The sequence below is a fragment of the Mauremys reevesii genome, linkage group 6 (genome assembly GCF_016161935.1).
Source record: "Mauremys reevesii isolate NIE-2019 linkage group 6, ASM1616193v1, whole genome shotgun sequence".
Lineage (NCBI taxonomy): Eukaryota > Metazoa > Chordata > Testudines > Geoemydidae > Mauremys > Mauremys reevesii.
The window spans coordinates 19,383,632-19,409,168 of record NC_052628.1 but is presented as its reverse complement, the minus strand read 5'-3'; the positions used below and the strand labels follow the sequence as shown (position 1 = coordinate 19,409,168).

Below are 25,537 nucleotides of genomic sequence, written 5' to 3'. Positions count from 1 at the left end.
TCTCAGAAAGATAGACAGTAAGCAAAGATAAACACATCAATAATTGTACTGGTCTTATAATATATAGTTAAGATTTCCATATAGAAAAACTAACAAAAATCTCCTTACATTGAAATTTATCACTCAAAATAAAGTTTAATAAGACAACAGTGGATATGTCTACACTTAATTTTAAAACCCAGGGCAATGAGTCTCCAACAGATTCAGGCTCACTCCACAGCAGTAAAAACAGCTGCAGTCATTCGGGCTCGAGTTTGGACTATGAAGCCCGGCATTGAGAGGTGGGCTTCAGAGCCTGAGCCACAATATCTACACACTTGTTTTTAGTGCCAGAACACTACAAGTTTGTAAACCAGAGCTAGGAGTCCTGCTGTTGCGGGTTTTAAATCACAGTGTAGATACACCCAATGTGCATGTAATGAGAAACGGAAAATTCTGTGGCCATATGACCATCTCCCAAGGAAGAGCCAAAAAACTTTTCGGAGGTTGCATGAGACTAATAGAATAAAAAGATCTGCAAGAGCATGTGATAACCTATTCTGTCACTGGTAAGACGAACAAATTCCTCTGCAGGACAGATTAGTGCTGCCTATTTAGTACTGACGCTGTCAAGTGAGTGACCTTGTCTGTAGACAGTCAGCTGAGCCTAACTGAATAGGATGGATATTGTTTTAAATTCAAGCTGCACTATCTCAGGGAGCCCAACATCTTTGTAAGAAAAATTGGATGACAAAGTATTTTATGTGGTTTGATTACCTCTTTGCTGTCCACATCTTTCCAAAACAGCCCAGGTCCCTTGCAACTGGAAATTCTTAACATTTTAACATTGTTTTTAAGGAAGACTTTTAAATTAAGAAACACTAGTTGTATCAAACATTGCAAATTATTCCAGAGCATACTCTGGCTATTTCAGTAAGTGAAACAGTGGAAAAAAAGGGGAACTCCTTTTTCTAATCTCTGCCACAGAGGACCAACAAGGATCAAGTATCTTTTTCAACCAAGGGACACACACAATCCCTTTTTGTAGTTTCCAAAATAGGTCTCAGAATTGTTTACTAAAGTGAGTAACTCAGCTATTTGAAGTCATCATCTATATTTGATCTTATACATAGTAAAGATAATTGGTGCCCCCTTAATATTCAAGAGCAGATGCAGCCTTCTAAATTAAAGCAACAAAATCTAAATTAGCTGTAAAGATTTACACCACGGGAAAAGTTTGCAGATGTTTAGCTTTGATGTACACAACATATGAATCTCCTGTGGGCAGCTAAAATGCTAGTAGTCTCCTAAAAGTGTTATACTCCCTTTTAGAGAAAGATTCTTTACTTTACTGACTGGCACCAATTCAGATGCTGGCAGTACAGGAGGGCAGGAACAGCAGACTGTCATACCGAGGATTTATAGCTCTCTATGTAAAAGTGGAAATTTATGCAATTCTATCTGCTGCTCTGCATGGTACACTGAAATCTTCACTTACCAAAACTCTATCTGCGATCCTCTCAAAGGGTTTTTTTAAGTCACTTACAAAGTACATCATGCAAGGTTCAGAATGGGGTGGAGTAGGGTAGGGGAGTTAACTCTGAAGAAAAGGATGGTATTGTGGTTAAGGCACAGTTCTGGAAGGCAAGAGATCTGGGTTAGTTTCCCAGATCTGCTCAGGTTTCCTGTGCACCTTAGGTAGGTCACTTAAATCTCTCTGTACCTCAGTTACTCCAAATGCATAATAGGGATAATAAAACTTCCTGTCTGTCTCCCACATCTATTTAGACTGCACGCTCCTTGAAGCAAGGATTGTCTCTTATTATGTGCTAGGTGCAGCTGTATACACAATGAGAGCTCAATCTCCACTAGAAACCCTAAGAACTACTATAATAAAACAATCTCTGAAAGTTTGCCTTCTGATTCTACTTTTCCATATTCCCCACTGGAAATTCTGTAAAAATGCACAATAAGAATTCATTACTGGACAAACAAACAAAGCTGGGGGGAGAATGGAGAGAGAGAGAGAGAAAGAAAGTAAAATGAAAAGTATATATGCATCAATATTTAAAGCCCCACCTTCATCCTGCAAAGCTGGTTGTAATTTCCTTGCAGTACAAGTAATTTTTAAATCACCAAATACCATAGCATTAAATGGAGAGGGGGGAAAACAGGAGGCAGACTTAGCACTAGACTCTCTCTGGACTTAACTTTAAGAGTCAGACCTCTAAGAAGGCGGCACGAGACATGGACAATAGAAAAATGACATCTCTGAAGAGTTTGCAGCTAATTTAAGGGAGAATTTAGGGAATAAGGAGTCTCTTTTTGGAAGGCAGGGGAGAGGTCAATTATTATGGCTCTTGGGCAGCTGGAGGATCACACAAAAGATGCTGACCAAAAGAATGTTTCTGTTCAACAATATTCAGAGGGAAAAATTATGAGACTCAACACAGAGAACATACCGAAAGTGGCCCACAATAGAAATTGCAGAACCTTGTTCATGCCCCACGCAATGTTTGACAGCGAAGGAAGAATTCAGATTCAGAAACTCCTCTGCTTACCTGCATGCGACTAACTTCAGAAGTTACAATCCACACTTTCAGAATACCAGTCACTGAAACTGCTACGACAGTATCCTCTGATGAGTGAAAGAGGGGCAGAAAAGAAATTACAATAAAATGAAGGATATGTTGTAAAAGAGATTACAAACATCAAAAATATTCTAAAAGTTTTTAATAAATTCATGAAGTGCTTGTTCCAAATGCAAGTGGATAAATTAGAACTGGCAAACTATACGCAAAGAAAAAAATGCACTAATTTCCCATTTGTTCTTTTGCTTCGTGGGAGTGAGGAATTCTCTGCATACATACACAGAGCTCAAATTGGGGAGAAAAAACAATGACGGAGTGGCACTCTCCCAAGCTCTGCACACGGGCCAAGCTCTGCCTACGTTAGATGTCAAAATAAGACTCCACTCCAAGCAGATTGTGCAGATGTGATCACATGAGCTCTTAAGGGTTGGGTCTCCCTCTGTGTGGTTTGGATAGACCCATTCACAGGGCCAGGTTACATAGTAGTAACGATTTACTGAATATGTATGGAGACTGAACTACACTACCATTCCTAGAAGTGACTGCTCTGAATTCCAGTTCAGGCCAGTATACAAAGCCAGGGTCTGAACAGTAATTCTTATTCTGTGGATTAACAAAAAAACAAAAACAACCTAAAACCTCCAAAAAAATATGCTATCTCAAAGGCTACCAAGCCTATACCTTTCACCGACACGAAATTTTATCTCTCCCTCAGAAAGGTAAATACCCACTTGTATTTTTTTAAAAAGGTTAGAACTTAATGATTTTTGGCAAAAATAGCCTTAATCCTTCAAATGGAAGAAACATTTGAAAACTGTGCGATTTCAACATGAACTGACACCATTCCAATCTAGATTTTGCCAGGAGACTAGAACAAAAAGTAGCTGTTTTTCTTACTTAAAGAAAAGTACAATAAACCCAAACAATTTCTCATTACCTTGTGTTCTATGGGATCGAATAATACTCATGGAGCTGATCCAGTCGGGAGAAATCTTTGACACTAAGGAATAAAGAACCTCGAGACTGGTAGCATCCACAACAAGAATTTCTGGGTAATGGCCATGACACAGTAGCCTGCCTTCACGCTGAGTCCCAACTGTGAACTGGTAGAACTGTTGTAAAGAGAACACAGTCCCTTAAGCAACCAGTTAATATTTTTTAAATCACAATCTAATTATAGGTTTTTGATCTCTATGTTGTTATTTGTGTATTACAATTATTTTCTATTTTCATAAATTAGTTTGATAAGTTAGAATTCCTTGATTAACTAGAAGAGGCCAGCCAGGTATTTACAATTTGTTTGTTTGTTTTTAAATCCATACCCCCTTCTGCCCCAAAACACACAGTGGTATTACATCACATAACCAAATATTTTTAAAAAGTTTCAGAACTGGCTGACCACAGATTTGGCTTTACATTCCAGCTGGTCTCCATGGGGAGCAGTGCTACTTGCCTGATGATAAATATAATCACTGTAAATTAATTCTTGACAATTTTTCAAAAGCTGAAATGCAACCCATTTCTAGGGTATGTGACAACGTAGAAATATATTTTATAAACTGGCATAATTGAATTTGTGAAGATAACAGCCCAGTATTAGCAAAAAGACTACAGAGATGGAGCTAAATAGTTCCTCAACTGTATAAAATATAGTACAGGCCCTCTCAAGCATTTTGGCATTTACATGAATACAATACCAACCTGTATTCCAGTATGGGTGCAGGCGAGTTTTGTAAATTCTATACATCTCCCGTCATTCACATCCCACAGACACATCTCCCTAGAAAACACATACGGTAAGTAACTCTGATCATGCCCATGCACTTCATTATTCAAAGGACTTGCAAGTTACAGAATTATTTTGGTTTCAAGAAAGCTATACTGGGTCATCTAGTTCAGTGACTCTCAACCTTTCCAGACTACTGTACCCCTTTCAGGAGTCTGATTTGTCTTGCGTATCCCCAAGTTTCACCTCACTTAAAAACGACTTGCTTACAAAATCAGACATAAACATACAAGTGTCACAGCACACCATAGGCGACGATCCCATGAGTGCTCTAGGACTGGAGCACTGACGGAAAAAAAATTAGTGGATGCTTAGTACCCACTAGCAGCCAGCTACCGCCTCCCCCCAGCCCCTCCCGTCTGCCAGTGGCCCCGCCGATCAACTCCTTCCCCTGTCACAGTGCCTCCCACCCACTGCGATCAGCTGTTTCACAGAGTGCAGGAGGCGCTGGGTAGGGGAAGAGCGGGGACGGGGTGGAGCTAGGCAGGAACAGTTTGGGCGAGGGTGGAAAGGAATGGGGTGGAGGCTAGGGGGAAAGGGGAGCCTGGGGCGGAGCAGAGGTGTGGCCTGGGGCAGGAAGAGGCAGGGCGGAGGGTGCAGCTTGTGGGAAGGGGGCGGAGCAAGGGGTTGAATACCCCCGGGGCCCAGAGGAAGCCGGCGCCTGTGCAGTACACTACTACTACTGAAAAATTGCTTATTTTCTCATTTTTACTATATCATTGTAAAATAAATCAATTGGAACATAAATAGCGTACTTACATTTTAGTGTATAGTATAAAAAGCAACAAGTTATTGTCTGTATGAAATTTTAGTTTGTACTGACTTCGCTAGTGCTTTTTATGTAGCCTGCTGTAAAACTAGGCAAATATCTAGATGAGTTGATGTAGCCCCAGGAAGACCTCTGCATAGCTCCAGGAGTACACGAGCCCCTGGTTGAGAACCACTGATCTAGTCCATCCCAAATGTTTAGGCCAGGTAGCAGTCAGCCTTCTTTTAATTCCCCTTCCTTTCTCAGAGTCATCTCTCTCTCTTTTTTTTAAATTCACAGCCTTCCATGCAAGGTCTGCTTCTCTGGCATTTTTTTAGTTACAATGGAAAGAAGAAGTGAGGAGCCAAGACTTGTCACAAACAATAATAAATATTCAGTAGGATGCCTGTGTAGAGCCCAGGGCTCCCGATTTCTCTCATAAAAATATTTTCAACAACCTTTATTTCCAACCACCTAATAAATACTAAGACTAAAGAACTTTTCCATATCTTAAGGCAGTAAAAGCAGTGGTGCTTTATCATGTGGCAGTGAAGACTGAGGGTAATTTCACAGCTTTCAAATTGCTGAAAAGTTAAAGTATCACTTGTTGCTGCTATGTGATGGGGCAGACAGGTGCCACACTGGCATTGAGAAGGTTAAGGGGAGCCTGTGGACCCAGCTGACCCTGCAGTCAATGTCAGGCATGGAGAAGTGAGTTAGAAGGCGGAGACCTCGCCTAGTTGAGATCTAACCAGGAAGGAGAACAGAGTTCTGCTGCTTCCTCAATGAGGAAAATCTGGTTTTAGCCAAGAACCTAAGGTTCCATGCTACATGGATGAGCCATTTGGTGGATGGGATGACCAAGCACAGGACAAGGAGAGACTAACTGCACAGACACAAGCCTAGAGACTTGCCAACAAATCCTTGGATTATCCTGATTTTTAGTACAATGTTTTCCTTTGTTTTGGACTCTAACATGCTGGAAGAAATACAAAGGGGTGCATGCAGGAGAGCTAAGGCACCAAGTCATTGGCTCTAGGAGAGGCGACACTTGTCCATCAGAGACCTGCTGTGGGGAGTCGTTCCTTGACGAACTACAAATGGGCACCACCTAGACAAACAGGTTGCTTAAACTGAAACCACCAAATAAACAATTTAAAACTATCATCCAGTGGATATTTTTCTTACAGACCAGGAGAATGAGTATTATCATTTTGAAGTAGTTTTTCCTCTTGGTTAATTCCACTCAACTTCCAGGCAGGTGAGCACAGCATCTCCAGAAAGGACTTTAATAGGTTTTTATTACATTTGTTTTGCATAAACAATCAATTTCAGTGCTTATGCTCTTTACCTCATTTTGATTTTTTTTTCTTGTGTGTGTTTCAATTAATAAATTTCTAATATTTGGTATGAGTTTTACAGTGTTTGCATCATTGTATTAAGCAGACTGAATTCTCTGTATTTCAAACCCCTGACCTTGTATAAAACTCTATGAGATTGGACAATGAATGAGTTACGTTAACAACTTTAGCCCATATATTCCATCTAAATTAAAAACAACAGACATATATTAGCGGATCCAACAACTATACCAGAAAGACATCCTCCCCTGGAGTTGGGCAGCTGGGCAGCTTGTGAGCAGTAAGATGGGCACTCCTTGTCTGCTTGGGTCATGAAAATGTCCTAGGATGGGAAACACCAATGCTAGAAAATGTCCGCACCACTGAACAGTGGAGCTCTCACTCATGTTACTTGTGAAGATGCCTGCTCAGGCTCTCTACTAAAAGGTATTCATTACTCCCACCAGGTGCATTGCCAAGGGGAGTTCCAAAGCTTGATTGCTTACATGAAGAGCGGGGAAGACCTCACTCCTCACTGTTTGTTTATATAAAATACTGGCATCATGTTGTCTGATGTAACTTGGGCATGTGTGGATGGACAAAGAGTAGGAACCTTTTGCAAGCGCTGTGCACTGCCCAATACGAGAGAAGACTGATGTGTAGTTTACACTGCAGCGGAGCTCAGAAGCCTTATCTAGGCATAGGTTATCTAGGCATGCTCTCCAGCCCTGTAGGTAATAAGTGTCTTTGTGGGGGGTGAGAGAACAGACACACATAAGCTCTCTGGTTTCCCACCAGCTGAGGGATGAGAGGACACTTTAAAGAAGCAAAACTCATTTGCCCAGCATGTGTCTGTATGGAGCAGAGACTGCCTGGAGGCAACAGAAGAGGAGCCCTGCAAAGGGTGTCACATAGGTGTAGGCAGCCATATGGCTTAAAAGGACCAGGTAGACACACACTGTCATCTGGGGGCTGAATCAGAACAGGACAATGAGATCCCTTATCGCACTGAGTCTGTCTAGTATGTAAGTATGACTTGATGGAAATTGAGTTCAGATTCGCTCCAATAAATTCTGTGAGTTGTATGGGGATAAAGTGGACTTTTCTGGATTTTCCTGAAGTCCCAGAGCATGAAAAAAGTTGAGTAAGGAGAGGACTACCATCCATCCCTCCTGATCAGATTGTCCCGTGAGCAGCCAGTTGTCAAGATAAGGAAAGACTAGGCTGCCTTGGTGATGCAGATATGTCACTACCATGAACAACACCCTCATAAAAACTCTGTGTCTTTGAGGGGCTGAAGGAGCGAATATTATATTTAAATAAATGTTATTTTGTTTTCGAAGCAATTTCTACCTGAATGTCAATCCTTTGAGTGGAGGGCTGTATCCAGGTCCTCCCAAGGGTCAACAGAACCAGTCTGTTCTGGGGAGTCCTCTGAGGGTCAGAGACAAACTCACTGATAAAACCTAGACAATTCCTCTAGGGCGGGCCACCTCCTGTTACCCACTGAAATGGGCCAAACTGACAATTACAAATATCAGCAAGCCATTATTGGGGTGCCTTTGGTCCAAATTTTGGGGTAACAGTACAAGACCCAGGACTGACTCCTGCAAGACCTCACTAGATACGCCCACCCAGTTTGACAGTGAACCATTGATAACTACTCTTTGAGTACAATCTTTCAGTCAGCCATGTACCCACCTAATAATAATTTCCGCTACATAACATTTCCCTAGTTTGCTTATGAGAATGTCATGTGGGACTGCATCAAAAGTTTCCTAAAAGCAAGATATATCACATCTACTGCTTCCCCTGCATCTGCTAGGCCAATAACCCTGTCAAAGAAGAGTTACGGGGGGAGGGGATCAGAGGAGCAGCAGAAAGGAATTCTCTGGTGTCACCGGTCGTGACGATGTCTAGGACCCATTCGTCCAATGTGATATGCTGCCGCATCAGGACACACTGGGGCAGGAGGTCAATGACGGGGAGTAACAGGCAGTACGGAGACTGGTTCATGGCTCTCCAGAGTCCCATCAAAATGCTTTCTTGGTGGGAGGCTGGGACTGAAAGGGAATGACAGCAGTGCACTGTGCCTGCTGTGTTGTACCTTCGACACTTCCTAGGGGGCTCATAGGCCCTTTTCTGATAGAAGGGCTAAGAGGCAGGATGGTGTCTATGAGGAGGTGGCTTGGAATATTTCCTCCAGGATGCCAAGGTTTATATCCCCAAGGAGTGGAGAGTTGCAGGAGAGTCCTTAAGGGAATGAAATGACTCACCTCTTTACTCATTAAACCAGGTTGTTACCCTCAAAGGGGAGATCTTCTACTGTTACCTGGATGTCCTTGGGAAGCCATGAGGACTGCACAGATGAAGCCTGCCTCATCATGACCAGTCACCATGAAGCAGGAAGCCATATCTGCTGCATTGAGTGATGTTTGAAGGGATCCTCTGGCAACCAATTTCCTTTTGTCAAGGATGGGCTGGAACTGGGACCAGAGCTCCTGTGGCAACTAATTAGCTAATTCTGACAGTTTGTTGTAATTAATAGTCACGTGAACATCAATGCCTTGTAATTTGCTATATAAAGTAAGAGGCCAGCTGACAAAAAATTATTTCTGCCGAAAAGATCCAGTCTCTTGGCATCCCTTCCCAAATCATAAACCTATATTGGTCTAGTCTGAGACATTCCATGACAGCCTAGACCATTTGAGAATTCAGATTAGAGTGAAAGAACAAATAGTCTAGTCCTTTGGATGGAACAAAGTACTTTTTCTTTGCCTTTTTCAGAGTCAGGGTATAGGTACCATTTTAGCAAGTTCCAATAGGACCTCAACAACAAGGAGAACCGCGTTGTTAAGGCCCATAATCAGGTGGATGTCCAGTAGCCCAGGCATTGGATCTTGAACCTCTTTCCAGGATGATCTAGAGAGTTTCCACACCAAAAGATCCTCACCAAAAGATCTTGATACAGATTATAATCATCCAGTGCCTCAACTTGGAGAAAGAAGAAAAGGCTGCCATTGGATCTGGCAGTACATGTTGAGCCAGCTATTCCTCTATAGGACACTGACAGACCAAGTGCCAGCTCATGACAAGGCCACTTAGCCCCAACTGAACACTGATGAATGAATAGCTGGAAACAGTCTGGCTCACCAGTGTGTTGTTATTATTAAAATAGATGTTAGATTTATACAAATGTGTTCAGAGTTTACGAAATGCTTGTAGAATGCTGCATGTATTGATCTCACTTAACATCTGTATCCCACATTATAAGGTTATATTAAGTGTTTGCACTGTAATCCTCTAACTTTGTAACTCACTAAACAGGAAGGAAGCAATAATAAATTTAAAGGCTGGTTTCCTACAGAAGGTGTTAGGTCCTACACACAAGAAGGCCCATTGAAACCGAAATGAGCCATTGTCAAAAATCAAAGAACAAAGACTTTGTTGATTGCTTCCCCCACACCCATGAAGAGGAGACATGCATGTGGACTCTTCCCATCAGCATGAACTCTGGGGGAAAGGAATAAAAATCCCTGACAAGAGAAAAATGTATCATTATGCTGCTTGGACTCTGAGGGGAAGGTTTACTAAGCATAAGCGAAAGATCCCCAGTGCTTGGCCTGGATAGCCCTAAAGGACATATAGATCTTGCTTAGTATACAAGCTTCTACCATCTTTTGAAACCCAAGACTAACTCATTTTTGTGTGTAGGTTTACCCGCATTAACCTTGTAAATAACTCATTTCTTTTTCTTAATTAATAAATCTTTAGCTAATTTATTATAGGATTGTCTTTGGTGTAGGATTTAAGGTGCAGCTGACCTGGGGTAAGCGACTGGTCCTTTGGGACTGGGAGTAACCAGAATATTATTGTGATTTTTGGTGAAAGGGACCATTTACCACAAAGGCAAGCTTACCTGGGTGACAAGATAGACCAGAGTACTCAAGGGTACTGTCTGAGAGTCCATGCGAAGGTGGTTATAGTGCTTGAAGAGTTTGCACTTGATACTTGGTTGGTAAAATCTAAGTATAGAACTCACAATCAGCTTGGAGTTTGTGCTCTGCTTCTTAATAGTCAGCCCTGAGGTTGGTACTCTTGCTTCTGAGTCACTCCAGACAGCTTGACATCTTCTTCCTCAAAATATTCCTGGGGGGACTGAAGCTTCTTCTACCACTGACGTTGACAGGTACTCCTCATGAGCGCCAAGCTCACCTGACTAGGGTGTGGAGTCTCACTTGGTGCCAATGGTAGGGGAGAAGCAGTCCTTTTCTTAGAGGAGCTATGAGATAATTTATCTCGCTTCTTGATGGGGTGTTTGGGCCTTTACCCTCCTCATGCCTCTTCTTACACAAGTCCTTGGACTTGCTCAAAGATCTAGAGCTACAGAGCATCAGTGCCTGGTGGCCACTACCTGGATGCTCCAATCAGAGTCCCAGGGAGCAAGAAGGCTGAGGATCAGAAAGGGGTCTCATGGGGAGCTCCATTAAATGCCTGCAGAGCCAAAACTCCTCAGACTGTCTATTCAGGAGGGAAAGTAATAGTTTTGCACAAAAGGAATGTGTGATTTCCTAAGACAGTACAGGCAGCTCTTGTGAGGGTCACTAACTGGGAAGATCAGGGAGCAGGCCAGGCAGGGCTGAAAGCCTGGTATCTTGGGCATAGTAAATGCCTTGGATGGTGGAACTAGTAAGGGGGAGAGGAGGAAGTCAAATCCCAAAGTCATCTAAATAATACTAATAGCTATCTAAGAACAAGTATTTACAAGAAAACAAAAACAAAAACAAAAAGTGGGTCTGACTGTGAAGGCTAACAAAAGCTGAGGACACTAAATGGCTCCATCTCAGACCACAAGTAGTAGAAAGAGGCGTCAGTCCATACTGCCCTTTATGCGCCCTTGGTTCTGAACATGAGGCAGCATAGGGCACAGATGTGGAGCAACAACACTGCTATTGAAAAATCTTCTGGTCTCAGGTGCATTGAGGATTTGCACACCACAGTAAATAGCACTGGAAAAAGGTCATGACTGTTAAAACTAGCTTAATCAGGGGAGACCAACAGGGGGCCAGAATAATAGAGCTGCCTGAAGGCTGAGCTCTGAGGGGATGATGGAAGTAGTGCCTTGCTAACTCCCAAAAGCTTCTAACCTCCCCAAAAAGACAAAGTAGAGGATTGATTCTCCAAGAAAATATGAATTTTTTAAAAAGATACCTCACTAAGAAGAGTGTTTCTGGCTCACTGCATAGAGAGGCCTCTGAGACTCCAAGAGAACACATGGCAGCCATATTAGGCAGAAATGCCAGGGCTGAGGAAAATCAAATGGCTACATTCTGCAGATGATCTCTGAGTTTAAGGCCATGAGAAATGATGAGACACCGAACTTCTTGCAATAAAGAAGGAAGTAAGTGACTTGGTAGCATGCTAGAGACTGGCCTAAGAAAAGCAAAAAGAGAAAAAACAGCAGAGCCGAATGGCACTGATGGAGCAGAGATGCAGCTTAAATTGGTTGACAGATTGAGAAGGAACAACAGAAATAAGGGGCTGCCTGGAAATGCTGAAAGAGGAAACCCCATCTGGTATGCAAAAACTTTAATTGTGGTGTTGTTACATCTGAGCTTCCTAAAAGAGGTAAAAGTGGAGAGATCACATAGGATGCTGCTAACCTCCCACCCCCTCAATAATAATAATAATAAATAATAATAATAAACCCAGAGACTTGAAAGTGAAAATTCATGATTATCAGCAGAAAAAAATAATTATGAAGCAAGCCAGAGAGCATTCAGAGCTCATATTCAAAGGCCACAAGCTGCAATTCTTTTCATGACCTCTGTCCTAACTTTAAAAAAGAGAAGAGAGCTGGGGGAAATTACAGCAACACTCAGAAGGCCAGATATCTGCTACAGTGGGAATTCCCATTTAAACTCTCATTCAGGTTCTAAACTCAGCATTATACAGTAAGAGGTTTGAAAAAAATGGGGGGGAACACTCCAGCCACTTGGGATAAAAATCCAAATTTCATATGTACAAGACAACTCTGCATAGGTAGTAATTACAGATAAGCTTATGAAAAACTCTTGGCAAAGAGTGAAACCCAGGAAAAAGAATATAGGAAAGAAAACACAAGACAAACGAAAGTCACTAGCGACCGTATTGGCAATGGCAGTAGTGAAGCTGAACAAGAGAACTTGGATACCTGAGAATAACCTAAAGACTAACCTGAAGGGGCTTCTTGGGAGTCACCAGGAATGAACAGTTGAATAATAACTATGTAAATGCTATAAAGGAAATAGTATGAATTTGCTTTAATTGGGGGTGATCATTAATAGCTGGGTTCTGTATTTTAAAACACAGATGAAATAAAAGGACAATAAGAGGAAGGGGTGAGGAAGGAATCCCAAGGATGGAGGATATTGGAGAAAATAAAGAGGGGATGGGGAAGAGTGTTTAGGGGTTCTGTGTAAATCCTCCCCATAACTCAAATGATCAGATGTAATCTATCCCTAAGGTTGAGGGTCAAAGTCCTAGAAGTGAAGATTGTACCTCCTCTCGATTGCAAGAGAAGCAGTCCAAGCATTCATAGGGAGAGTACAGAGTTCAGCAAAGCACATTTGGGGATTGTTTTAAATGTTATGTTGATATTTTATTTGCAGTTTTAGAGTAAGTGGAATGCAGGAGAGGAGAGGGAAAAATCAGGATGTGTGTGCGGGGGAAATTAATACAAGAAATATATATGGAAGTTTACAAACAGAAACCAAGCTATAATCATGAATTCAACATAATCAGACACAGGTGAGACATTGACCAGAGACGGATACAAGCCATCAAACAGCTAACTACCACAATTATTTCAAGTTTTTCAATAAGCTAAACAACAACTCTCAATGGTCTTCCTAAGGTGACATCTTTGAATGTAAAAGGGCTAAATAATGTCGTTAACAGGGAAAAAAGCCATGGCAGAATAGAATTAAAAAAAAAAAAAAAAAATCACACACACATTATTCTTGTTCAATAAACTCATTTCAGGATGGATAAATTACAGTCCTGAAAGCCAATTGGTTTCAGACGACATTTTTTGCTTCAACCAAAGAAAAGAACAGGCTAGCGGGCATAGTAAACATACCTTTTCAAATTAAAGATCAATTTAAGGATAAGGAGGGACAATTTACATGGTTGAAGGGGACAATTGCTGGGTTTTTAATATCAGTTATACTCCCAACCAAAAGCAAAAATCTTTTTTAATGATTTCTTTAAAACACTGCCACACTTTGGGAAAAGGAAAATTATACTTTGAGGAGACTTCAAATGCACACCGAATCCTTACTGGGACAGATTTTTTTTTTTTTTTAAATAAGACAAGGTGGCTGGACAAGCAGATGCAGCACTAACTTCCTTGTGTCAACAATTCACTCTCTCAGATTGCTGGAGAGAACTGCATCCAGGGGAAAGATATTATACACTTTATTCATACCATCATCCGTTACATACCAGAATAACGCTAATGTTAATCCCTAAATCCCTAATGAAGCAGACGAGTTCTGCAATAGTTGTCAACATTACATGGTCAGATCATGCACCAGCTAAAGTAATATTTTCTGTCTGGTATGGGCAGGGGCGGCTCTAGCCATTTCGCCGCCCCAAGCACGGCGGCACGCCGGGGTGGGGGCACTCTGCCGGTCGCAGGTCCGGTGGACCTCCCGCAGGCCGCCTGCCGCCCTCCCGGCAAAGCGCCCCCCGCAGCATGCCGCCCCAAGCACGCGCTTGGCGTGCTGGGGCCTGGAGCCACCCCTGGATATGGGTCACAAAGGTCACTTTTTTGGAAAATGAACTGCTTCCTTCTCCAAAACAAAGATCAGATTGCAGCACTATTGCAGATTGCAGGACACTATTCAATACTTTCAAATAAATTATACAGACAATATAAAAAGAGGCCTTCTCTGGGAGGCAGGTAAAGCAGTATTTAGGGGGCAGTTGACAAGCACAGCCTCTCAATTGAAAAAAAAGGAATTTCAAGAAAAAAATACAATTAGCACAGGAGATTAAAAGGTCTCAAGACATTCATAAAAGATGCAGGTTCAAAAAAATCCCACAAAAACAACATAACTAATTAAGATTGGGGGAAAATGTATATGTTGAGGATAGATGCCACTGAAAAAGCCTTAGGTTTACAAATCACAAGTTTTATGAAAAAGGAAATAAAAATGATAGTCTATTGGCTAAAAGCTTTAAGGTATTCAAGAGCATCATCTTCCATTGATTATCGGGCGGGGGTGGGGGGGAATCAGCAAAAGATAGTTACACACTCTGATAAAATGTGCTACTTTAGCTGTTTATTATAAAAATATCCATACCTCAGATACCCCAACCTCTGAAGTTATTCAAAAATATCTGGAAGTAGTAAGTTCACCAAAGATAAACAAAATTGATAAAGAAACTTTAGATAAAGAAATAACAAAAGAAGAAATCCTAGAGGTAATAGCAAGTATGAACAGTGGTAAAATTCCACGACCTAATGGCTTGCCAGCTGAATTTTACCAGGTATTTAAGGAGGTATTGCTGGGTCTCTTGAGAGGCACCTTCAACGCTATTCTGTTAGGGGAGGAACTTCCTCAACCTATGAAAAAAGCTACTGTGGTTCTTCTCCCTAAAGATGGAAAAGACCTTACCTTAAGCAGATCCTCACAGCCCTTATCACTACTGAATCACTAAAAAGATTTTAGCAAAAATACTAGCTAGCCAATTGCCATCTGTGCTCCATCTTATATAAATCTTGATCAAGCTGTATTTTTTAAGAATAGACAGATTTGGAGGGTACCTGGAATTATCCATAATGCCAGATCAAAAAAAGATCCATTTCTTTTTTTAATCACTAGACTCAGAGAAAACCTTTGATAGAATAGAGTGGAATTTCCTTGTTTCAAGGCTTGTGCCATATGGATTTTGGCCACCAGTTCCTTAAATGGATAACTGCTTTTCTACACCAGCCAAAAGCAGCTCTGAGAGTTAATGGGATGTCCAATGTCTTCTCTACTTTTTGCACTGGCCATGGAGAGACTTTTTCCACAAAGGATAAAGAACCACAAATCTACCACAGGAATAAAACTTGCAGGAACGCATCAGAAAACATTATTACATCTGCATATAATGCTATTTTTACCTAAAACAAAGTATTTTACTAAAATTAGTTGCTAAAGAAATCCACAACTTTGGTATTGGATTTAAAGTAACTTACACCAAAACTGAAATGCTAGCCATACATTAGCCAAACTCTGAAACATCACTCCTCAAGAAAACATTTGGGTACTGGGCAACAATTCTATAAGATACTTGGAAGCTCAACTCTCAAAACAACCTAGAAGAGTGCTCTGATTAATTGTCAAACCACTACTTCAGCAAATGAAAAAAGATTTGTAGTGCTGGGGGAAGTATGCAATTTCTTGGGTGGGAGAACAGTGACAGTTAAAATGAACGTTCTGCCAAGGATATTCTTCTTCTTTCAAAGTTTTCCTTTGATTATTCCAGAAAAAAACTAACAGGAATACAGAGGATGTTATTCCATATAAATTCTACAAGAAAAGACCAAGACTGAGTGCAGATACTTTGGGCAGACCCATTAAACAGGGTGGACTAGCTGTTCCAAATATGTTATGGTACTATCAAGCCAGCCATCTCAAAGCAGTAGCAGAGCAGGGGTGATATAATGCAGCCATACACTGGGTCTTTATTGAACAAGAAAATTGCATAGTGTAAATATCACTAGTCAACTGCAGTCTGTGCTCTCATCTTATATAAATTTATATCAAACTGGATTTGTTTAATAAAATAGATTTTAAAAAAAATCATACATTACAAAAATTTACACACATCCTTAACCAACTCTATGGGTTTGGGATAGAACTAGAGATAAATTATTTTTCCTCACCAATGACACCCATTGCAAATAATCCAGATCTTAACCCTAATCACAAACCAGAGAGATTCAAAGATTGGGAGAGTCATAGAATACACACAGTTATTCAGTAAAGAAACTTCTGTAACTTATTTGGAGATCAAAATTAACTTTAACTGGCCCATTCTCCCCTAGTACCAGTACTTTCAAGTCAGGCATTATGTTTCTCAGCACTATGGAAAACCTGTTTTATACAGAAAGCTAACTTTAAAAGAAGTGATGGCATCCAGTCAATTAGAAAACAAATAATTTACTACTTTATATCAATCTCTGCAGACAATTTTCCTAACAAAATCATGCCCATAGATGACATACTGGGCAAAGGATGTAGACAGACAAGTTACCCAGAGAAATGGGATTTGAACTAGAAAAAGAGGACCAGCAATCTCAGTCTGTAGCACAATAAATAAAATTTAAGATACTGTTTCAATGCCATCTCATACAAGTGAGGTGGGTGGGAGAGGGGGCGGGGAGAGAGAATGGGGATAAATGCTGGCAAACTTGTAGTGAAAGAGGAGATTTTATGCATCTGTGATGGACATGTAGTCATTAGAGAGTATTGGGACGCAATCCATAACCAAATATCAATTGTTGGATATTTATTATCCTTGGTAATTCTCCTAGGGCTTCCTAGAGGAAATGGTCACAAGAGAGAAAATGGAAAATTAATCTTTCATCTACTAGTAGCTACTCTGCTATTGGTAGTCTCCACTGGAAAAAGAAAAATAGTCCAACCATAGAGGAATGTCTCAAAATATATGGAGGTTGTGGTTATAGAAAGATCAACACACCAATTACATACACAGCAAAATAGACAAAGGACAGATAGATACAGGGCCACCCGGGGTGGGGGGGAGGGTAAGTGGGGCAGTCGCTCCGGATCTTCGGTGGTATTTTGGTGGCGGGGGGCCCTTCAGTGCTGCCAAAGACGCGGAGCGACTGAAAGGCCCCCCACCGCCAAAGACCCAGACTTCAGACGGACAAGTACAAGCGCCGCAGCTCCCCAACTTTGCCCCAGGCCGCCTCAATCCTCTGAGCAGCCCTGGATAGATACTTGGATATTTGGTTACCTTCTAGTCAATAGTCAAATAAAGTACAGTCACATTCTACAGATTCATCAAACCTCAGAATAAAATAGTTCAAATGCAGAAGCTGCATTTTACCAGTACATCAACAGATTTTAAAAGATAAATGTGCAATATAACTTACGTTACACATTTTTCTTTTCAGTTGCTACAGTATCATTTGGGGGTTGTTTGGTTTTTGGTTTCGATTTTTTTTATTTTAATTAAAGCATTGTTTACCTTATGGAGTAATTTTTCAGCATAGTACCATGTGATTGCATCACAACTAATTTTTATTAATGTCAATAGGAGTTCTGTGTTTAAATCCTTTGCATTACACTGAACGATTACTCAATTTACCCAATAATATGCTTTATTTAAAAAAAAAAATCCAAAATTATCCTTTTCAACTAATGAGAAAAGCGTCAAGAGTGAACAAAGGAGAACTGAATGAATAAAATGACAGAAAAGAAATTAAATTTAAACTACATATTAGTTTATACAATTATTCCCCACCAACAAGCTGTAGTAGGACTATCCTGCACCTACTAGGGTGAAAAATCGGGGCAGAGTGGGGGGTAATAGGTGCCTATATAAGAAAAAGCCCCAAATATCAGGACTGTCCCTATAAAATCGGGACACCTGGTCATCCTCTCACCTGCTGAAGTCACTGAGAGCTTGACCACAGACAAGAAAATGCATGATGAGTAAAAACACATGCCTGCTCATTGTTCCAATTTAAAACCGTGTCTCAGAAGCAATGGGCATTTGGTTGTTAAATGAGAACTAAGCTTGAGTCCACCTACATAGGCAGCTGTTTCCTATTCATCACAATGTGGGTATCTGGATTTGCCACAATTTCAAGACAATCAGTTTTTGGCCAACAGAAATCCTGCATGGATAGCCAATCTGATTTGCAGATGCAAACAACAACTGCATAATGAGGTGTTATTCAAATTGTTTAGCTAGTAAAAACCACTCTTTTTTGAGGAGAATTAAAAAAAAAAAAAAAAAAAAGACTTAAAATTCAAGGCATCTTTATTATAAGAACTCCAGGGTAAATTAAGTAGGCTTTACTGGCTATATTATCTGCTGTAAACCAATCTCTTTGTATAACAATGAGTTGTTCATGGTGCAAAATCAGGGATTGGTTGTGAGAAAGAGAAAGGGGGTGGGATGAAGGAGCAGTGTGAAAACAATCAGATGCTTTCTGGAACAGACATATTTAACACCGAAGAATAAAATCTGCTTTCAGGACAATGATACACACCTTAAATACAGAAAGATTAAATACAAGGTTTAGACTTACTTCTAGGTCTAATGGCAATTTAAAAAAAAAAAAATCAAGCTCTTAGGTTACAGAAGTCTCATCACATAGACTATTTGGAAGTAGGGTGTTTAAAGGACTAGATAAAAATACTTTAGGAAACTTACACTGGAAAGGGGTACTCTATTGTAAGTGATCTGATCTCCCTCTCTCTTCCATTTCTAATTTCCTTTATTTTAAATCAACAAATCTACATATTACTTAATCTATAGAAAAAACTCACCCACTTTCAGATGCACTCACTATATACTGTTTTTCACTGGAAGCAGAGGCTTTGGACAAACATGTAATTGAAGCTGTGTGACCAAACAGCAGCGCTCTGGGATTAATCTAGAATTACAGAAGTAAAGTATACAGTAAACTCACTGTACCTACTATTAGCAGAGCAGTTAATCACATAACCAGAAAGACAGAAAAGTTTTTCAGAGGTTTTTATTTATATAGATGCATTATTAGTGCAGCTGTGGTAATATCATATTTTAAAAGTATGAGTATTTTATGACAAGCTAGCTCTATAACAAGCTGGTCTGCTGTGCAAGAGAACCAACTGCCAACAGGTGCTGGAATGAAAGTATTAGAAAGACCCATAACTTTATTCAAACTGGCTCTACCAAGGATTTTTAAATTGAATGCTAAATTTGGATAAGTCATGCTGTATTGCTACAAAAATAATTAACTCATAGTTTTCATTAAACCATGTCCTTCCCCAAAATTAAGGGTTTGAAATTTAAAAAGTTTAAAATAAAACAAAAAATTATTCAAATTTATGAAAGATCATATCTACTTCATGTCCTATAGCTAGTATTTCCTCTGTTAAAAATATACACTCCCCCCAAAGATTTGTGGTTGTACTAAACACTTGCATGTTTTGCATGGGCATGGGTTCAAAAAACAAGTGCCTTTAACTGCTTGAGAACCACAGTTATCCAATATAACACCACTGCCTGATTTGTGTTACTGCTTTTATAAGAGGATTGCTTTTTAACTAAGAACTATTTGTTTCCAACAAATCATTATAGGCCATAACAGCCCATTTGAGATGGGCACTTGCAGCTGAGAGTGTCAGCAGCTGAAACCTATAAGTAAGCAGTCTCAATCTCAACTACTAATGCCCCTTCTGATCCTGTTTCTACAGAAATAAAGGTTAAAAAATACAGATGTTTTTTAAATACTAACTTTTTAAAAAGCACATTAAATGTAAATTTCCAAGATTCGATGTCTGTTTTCATAAACCAATCAGCTGAAGCTGAAAGAAATGCAGCAGCTTTTCCAGTTTCTGGGTCAAGAAAAGTCATCAGACATGGGAAAGGAAATATTGGCTTTAAAAAATTAATTACCCTAGTCAACATTAGCTTCCACGGAACAAGGATTGGAAAGGCATTTGTGAGAACGCTCATTTCAGCTACCAGCTGTCAGCTGAGATGAACAATTACTCACTTCAAACCCCAACTAAAAAGTTTACCTACAGTCGTCATTCATGTCAAATTTATCTAGCAGTTTGTTCCCCAAAACTAAAAGGCCCGGAAACAAGTGACACGAGATACCAATCTTCAGCTGGATTTATTGATTTTCCATGTTGCAATGATTTTTTATTTAAAAAAAAATCAAAAATTTCTGGGAAAAAAGCCTATGAATATCAATAATTAATACGAGGCACTAGGGTTTAGAGTTTTTGGCCAACAGAAATCCTGCATGGATAGCTAATCTGATTTGCAGGTGCAAACTACAACTGCATAACTGAGGTGTTATTCAACTTGTTTAGCCAGTACAAATACTCTTTTTGAGGAGAATTTTAAAAAAAGACTTAACAGTTAAGGCATCTTTACTATAAGAACGGCAGTATATTAAATTAGCTGTACTGGCTAAAATTATCTATTGTTGACCAAGCTCTTTACATAACACTGAGTTGTTCATTGTGCAAAATCAGGGATTAGTTGTGAGAAAGAGGGGAGGGATAAAGGAGCAGTATGAAAACAACTGCATATTTTCTGGAACAGACAGAATTACACCAACGAATAAAATACGCTTTCAGGACAATGATATGCACCTCTAAATACAGAAATATTAAATTAAAGATTTAGACTTACTTCTAGATTTAATGAAAGGTCCCAGAGAGATATCTGTCCATCATGACATCCTGTGACAATCATTGAAACATCATCCATTAACAGTATGGCTGATATGCAGTGTGTGGGAGCTTTGCGACCCCAAAGCACGATTGGTAGAACAAGGCTGTTTCCTGCCATTTTGCTTTCACTCCTGTAAATTTTATCAAGATCATAAATATCAGAGATGTAAGGTTTCAGGACTTTTGTCATTTTTGCAGCCTTAAGGATTTAAAACCCCAAAACCAAAACTCTGTAAACTGTGCAAAAAGATTACAGTATTGGTCAGAGCTGATTCACTTACCACATCCTCATCCCCCAACAAACTTAACATCATCATCATCAATTATACCTACTGTAAAATACAAAATGTGGTCAAGATTTTTTTTCCTAGTCATTGAACATTTTAAAATGTGTCCTCAAATACTAACTAGGGTCAGAATAATAGATACTTTAAGAAATCATCTGTAAAACTCGGTGGTTTGTGATATTATTAGAACCTCAAGATGCATGCAAGAGTTTGTATTATAATATATTGTTGCTTACACTCTTTTAACTGGTGGCTTTTCAACACTGAACTCAAGTCATTTTTCCCCCAAGTGTTATTCTTCTCTTACCCACAGTGTTTAAGACGTAAATGTCTGGAGTGGTGTATACTCGTATCTATTTGCTAGATGCTCAGTCAACAGAGACCTGACATGCTTTGTTTTCCTTCCCATTCATCTGACATTTAAAAAATACTGACTTGAAAAATATTTTGATATTTTAAAAATCTCAACTGAGAGCTGACACTGTAATATTCTCTAGATTAACTGCATAAATCCCAAACGTATTTTTATCTGAATTACTTAAATTGAATTATTCTGAGCTGATATTGTGGGAGTTTTTTTTCTGAATTACATTATGCATTTCAATATGATCAAAGTGTGCTGTATTAGCCAGAATTACGATTCACAGAACAGTCAAAGGTTATTACAATCTCCTCATTCATATTCAGACTAGTCTACAGTATGTTATGCTGAATCACTGTGACCCCAAGCAATAAAAAAAGGTCAGGCCCCAAAACATCATGAGATTGGCTAAAACAAAAGATGATGGTTATGATGACATCAGCAGATTTCTGAAAATACTATATTTTAGGTCCTTTTTATTTGCCTTCTGTATTTTGAGCCTTTATGGTGCACTCATGGCACATTTTTAAGTTTGTCTCTGCAACCACAAGGACATCTTTTCCCCTAATGAAAGCCAGATTTTCATATCAACAGAAGACTCCAAGAGCTGGCGCTTTAAGAAGAACACCAACTACAGAGAGACTTTGATAAAAATCACAAGAGTTGGCAACACTGACTTTTTCTGCTTCCTCCCTGTCTCAGTATTGCCAACTCCAACCGTTCAAGAGACACGAGTCACATCCCAAAAAGCCATGAATTTTACTTAGAAATTGTGAGATTTTTTAAAACAATTTTGTTTCTATTTGCTTTTTGAGCCTCTAGAGTTCATGTTTTCAAGCTTTTCTCTGCAACTATGAGGGCTAGAAGGTTTTGGGTTTTTTTGGGGGGGGGGGCAGTTGGGGGGCCTAAATGGAAGCTAAGATTCTCAAATCAGTTAAGGTCTGAGACCTTCCCCCCACCCCCAACACCAAATATCTCAAGATTCACAATAAAAGAAAAAAGAAAAAAAAACTCAACAAAGTTGGCAACATGGCTGCCTTGCAGCAACTGGGACAATGGTGCTAAGTGAAAGGCAGGTGACAGAGATTTAAAAAAAAAAAAAAAAAAAATCATCAGACAACCAGAAAGCCAGACTCAACAGGGTCTGGAAAGCAGAGGGGGAAAGGGAGCCTCCAGCCAAAACTTAAGATGTTTGAATAGGTCTAAAAGTAGCTATTTCACTTGGACCAATGGGTGTATTATCCAGTTTGGAAGGGATGGAGTGGGGGAGAGTCAGTGGACTGAAAAAACAAGCTTAATAAATTGTCTTTATCTACCTTTTTTTTTTTTAACCAGTTCTTGTATTTAAACTTGGAATAGAATGGGATTTAACATTAAGAGAAGTTCATTTCTGGTTTGAACACAAAGCCTATGGAGGTTTCCGTCCTTCTAGCACATGCCGGATGGTTCCCTCTACCACACAGCTAACCTTTTAAGCGCTTTAAAGTTTCTTTTCTAAGCCAAATTACTGTTTCAAATTTAGCCCCAAACAGATTAGGTATATTTTGTAACTGGTTAGCCACACACTCAAAGGTGACCTAGCAGACTGAAACTTTTTTTTTTTTTTTTAAATTGGAGATATACCAATCTCCTAGAACTGGAAGGGACCTTGAAAGGTCATCGAGTCCAATCCCTGCCTTCACTAGCAGGACCAATTTTTGCCCCAGATCCCTAAGTGGCCCCCTCAAGGATTAAACTCACAACCCTGGGTTAACAGGCCAATGCTCAAACTACTGAGCTATCCCTCTCCCCAAGAGTGGGAGAAGAGCAGTTCCTCAGCTCTGTTGGCAGCTCCCTGCCAGGAACCCACCTGTGCCCCAGGCTCCCGGCAGTCTGCACCCCACTCCCCACCAGGAGCCAGGGAGCCTTGCCAATTTTGTGGCTGGGAGCCATGAAATTGACGAGATAGCTGGCTCCCGATGGGGAGCAGGAAAGCCACTGGAGGCTTCTGATCTCGCCCTTCCCCATCAGTAGCAGGGGAGGGATTAGCCTCCTCGCCTCTCACCTCAGCTCCCAGCTGGGAGTGGGGTCCAGCCATCCAGGCTTCTTGCCCCATATCCCAGCCAGGATCAGGGTTCATTCTCCCCCCACCTCCCAGCTGGGAGCAGGTCCAGCCACCCAGCTCTCCAGAGGAGCGGGACAGTGGTGCTCTAGCTGCCCAGCTTTCTTGCCAATTTCACTGCTTCTGCCATGAAATTGACAAGACAGTCAATAGGGGACCTAAGTAAGGCAGTGTCTACACAGACACTGCGTCACCCCACCTACACCAACATAAGCCCTACGTAGGGTGACCAGACAGCAAATGTGAAAAATCGGGACGGAGGTGGCAGGTAATAGGAGCCTATATAAGAAAAAGACCCAAAAATCAGGACTGTCCCTATAAAAATCAAGACATCTGGTCACCCTAGCTCTACGCCTCTCGTGAAGGTGGAGTTATGATGTCAGTATAGTAGGGCAGTTACATCAGTGGGACAAGGCTGTAGTGTAGACACTGTCATAATTAGGTCAATGTAAGCTGCCTTACGTTGACCTACCTGTGTAGTGTAGACCAGCCCTGTGTTATCTCACCCAAAAGACTTGTTATAGTGTAGACAGGCACTTCCACCATTTCTGGAAAATTCTGATAATATAAATACAACCTGGGTCTCAGAACCACCAACAGCAGCATATGATGAGTTTGTGCTTGGATGGGCAGCAAATTGAGAGTTAACTGCTAACTTGTTATGTAATCAGTGCATTTCTAAATTTTCTACCCATGTTGCCATAACACATAGTGTATAGCTAAGTGACCTCTCCTCTAAGAGAATGGCATTTTTAAAGGAAACAAAGCAAGTTTTTAGTACTAGCTTAGAACACTGTTACAGAAAAAAATTCTTATAAAAAGGCAGCAAATATGTAGCAGCTATTATAAAATGTGGCTCAATTCTGAAGAACAGTTAAGTAAAAACCCAGCACTTTCTTACTCAACAGAATTGCTGAACTGTGTATATTCAGAGCCAGAATTGCAGACCGTTTTTTCCACCAATTTTTTTTTAACCGCTTTTTCTTCTAGTTATCCATGCAGATCCAACAATGCTATTGGGGATTAAGGTGAATTCTGGCTAGCGCATTTTTAACATAATTGCTAATCAAGTTATAATTCCAGGCCCAAATTCTGCTCCCAGTGAAGAGAGGCATATTGCATAGATGCAACCGAGAGCAGAATTTTATTAACAGAATCTTTGTTAATGGTACTGAAGCATAAGCCGGAAAGAAAAAAGCATGACAATTATTTATTAGCAGTATTGCAAGAGGGTCTAGACTAAGATCTCTGATTTAAATTGTAATGTTGGCAGTTTAAAAAAATATATATTTTTTTAAACTTTGTAACCAAGTAAACATTATATGTAAAACTGCATTACGGGTTTCCAAAGTCATTTTTCAGAGACGTACTGCACTTTATAAAGACTATCATTTGCAGTACGCTGGTACTATTTGTGACATAGTCCAGTAAATTAGAGTAGTTCTGGTCCATGGTGATTTCCTATGATAGCCTCATGGCTGCTGACCAATTGGAATTATTACCTAATGCCAATTTATTATAGTGTGTCCAAAGTTTAATATTTTATTAGTGTGCAGAATACATGCTAACACACCTCATCGGGACAAAAAAAATTGATTTCCTGATACTGCAAATCAGATTTTTGTTGTTGTTAATGCTGCCCCTTCACATCTCCCCTCTTCTCCCCTCCCCACATCATAGTTTTAGAGGGTACAAAATGCTCTGATATTCGAATTCTAACCATTAAAAACATAACTAGAATGAATGACAGAAGATTACCTTTGTGCTTACAAATATATTTTTTCCTTAGCACTCTAAAAAGTTTATCCATCATTTATGTGATGTTTTTATATTTACTTTGACAGTGTTTATAATATATGAATCAGACATAGTGAAAGTC

General features: G+C 40.1%; 1 protein-coding gene across 5 annotated transcripts in view; it reads right to left on the bottom strand.

Moving 5' to 3' along the window:
- Positions 1 to 25,537, bottom strand: part of WDR7 (WD repeat domain 7) — a 359,332-nt gene that overhangs the window by 303,849 nt on the left and 29,946 nt on the right. For all 5 annotated transcript variants that reach the window (XR_005600425.1, XM_039544674.1, XM_039544673.1 and 2 more), the window contains 5 exons: positions 20,869 to 21,040; positions 19,005 to 19,111; positions 4,272 to 4,350; positions 3,508 to 3,682; positions 2,541 to 2,617 (listed from right to left, as the gene is read on the bottom strand). Coding sequence is in view for 4 of the 5 variants with exons in the window: in XM_039544675.1 (XP_039400609.1) it covers positions 2,541 to 2,617; positions 3,508 to 3,682; positions 4,272 to 4,350; positions 19,005 to 19,111; positions 20,869 to 21,040 (610 nt within the window). In the remaining variant the exon portion in view is untranslated. The remainder of the gene's footprint in view (positions 1 to 2,540; positions 2,618 to 3,507; positions 3,683 to 4,271; positions 4,351 to 19,004; positions 19,112 to 20,868; positions 21,041 to 25,537) is intronic.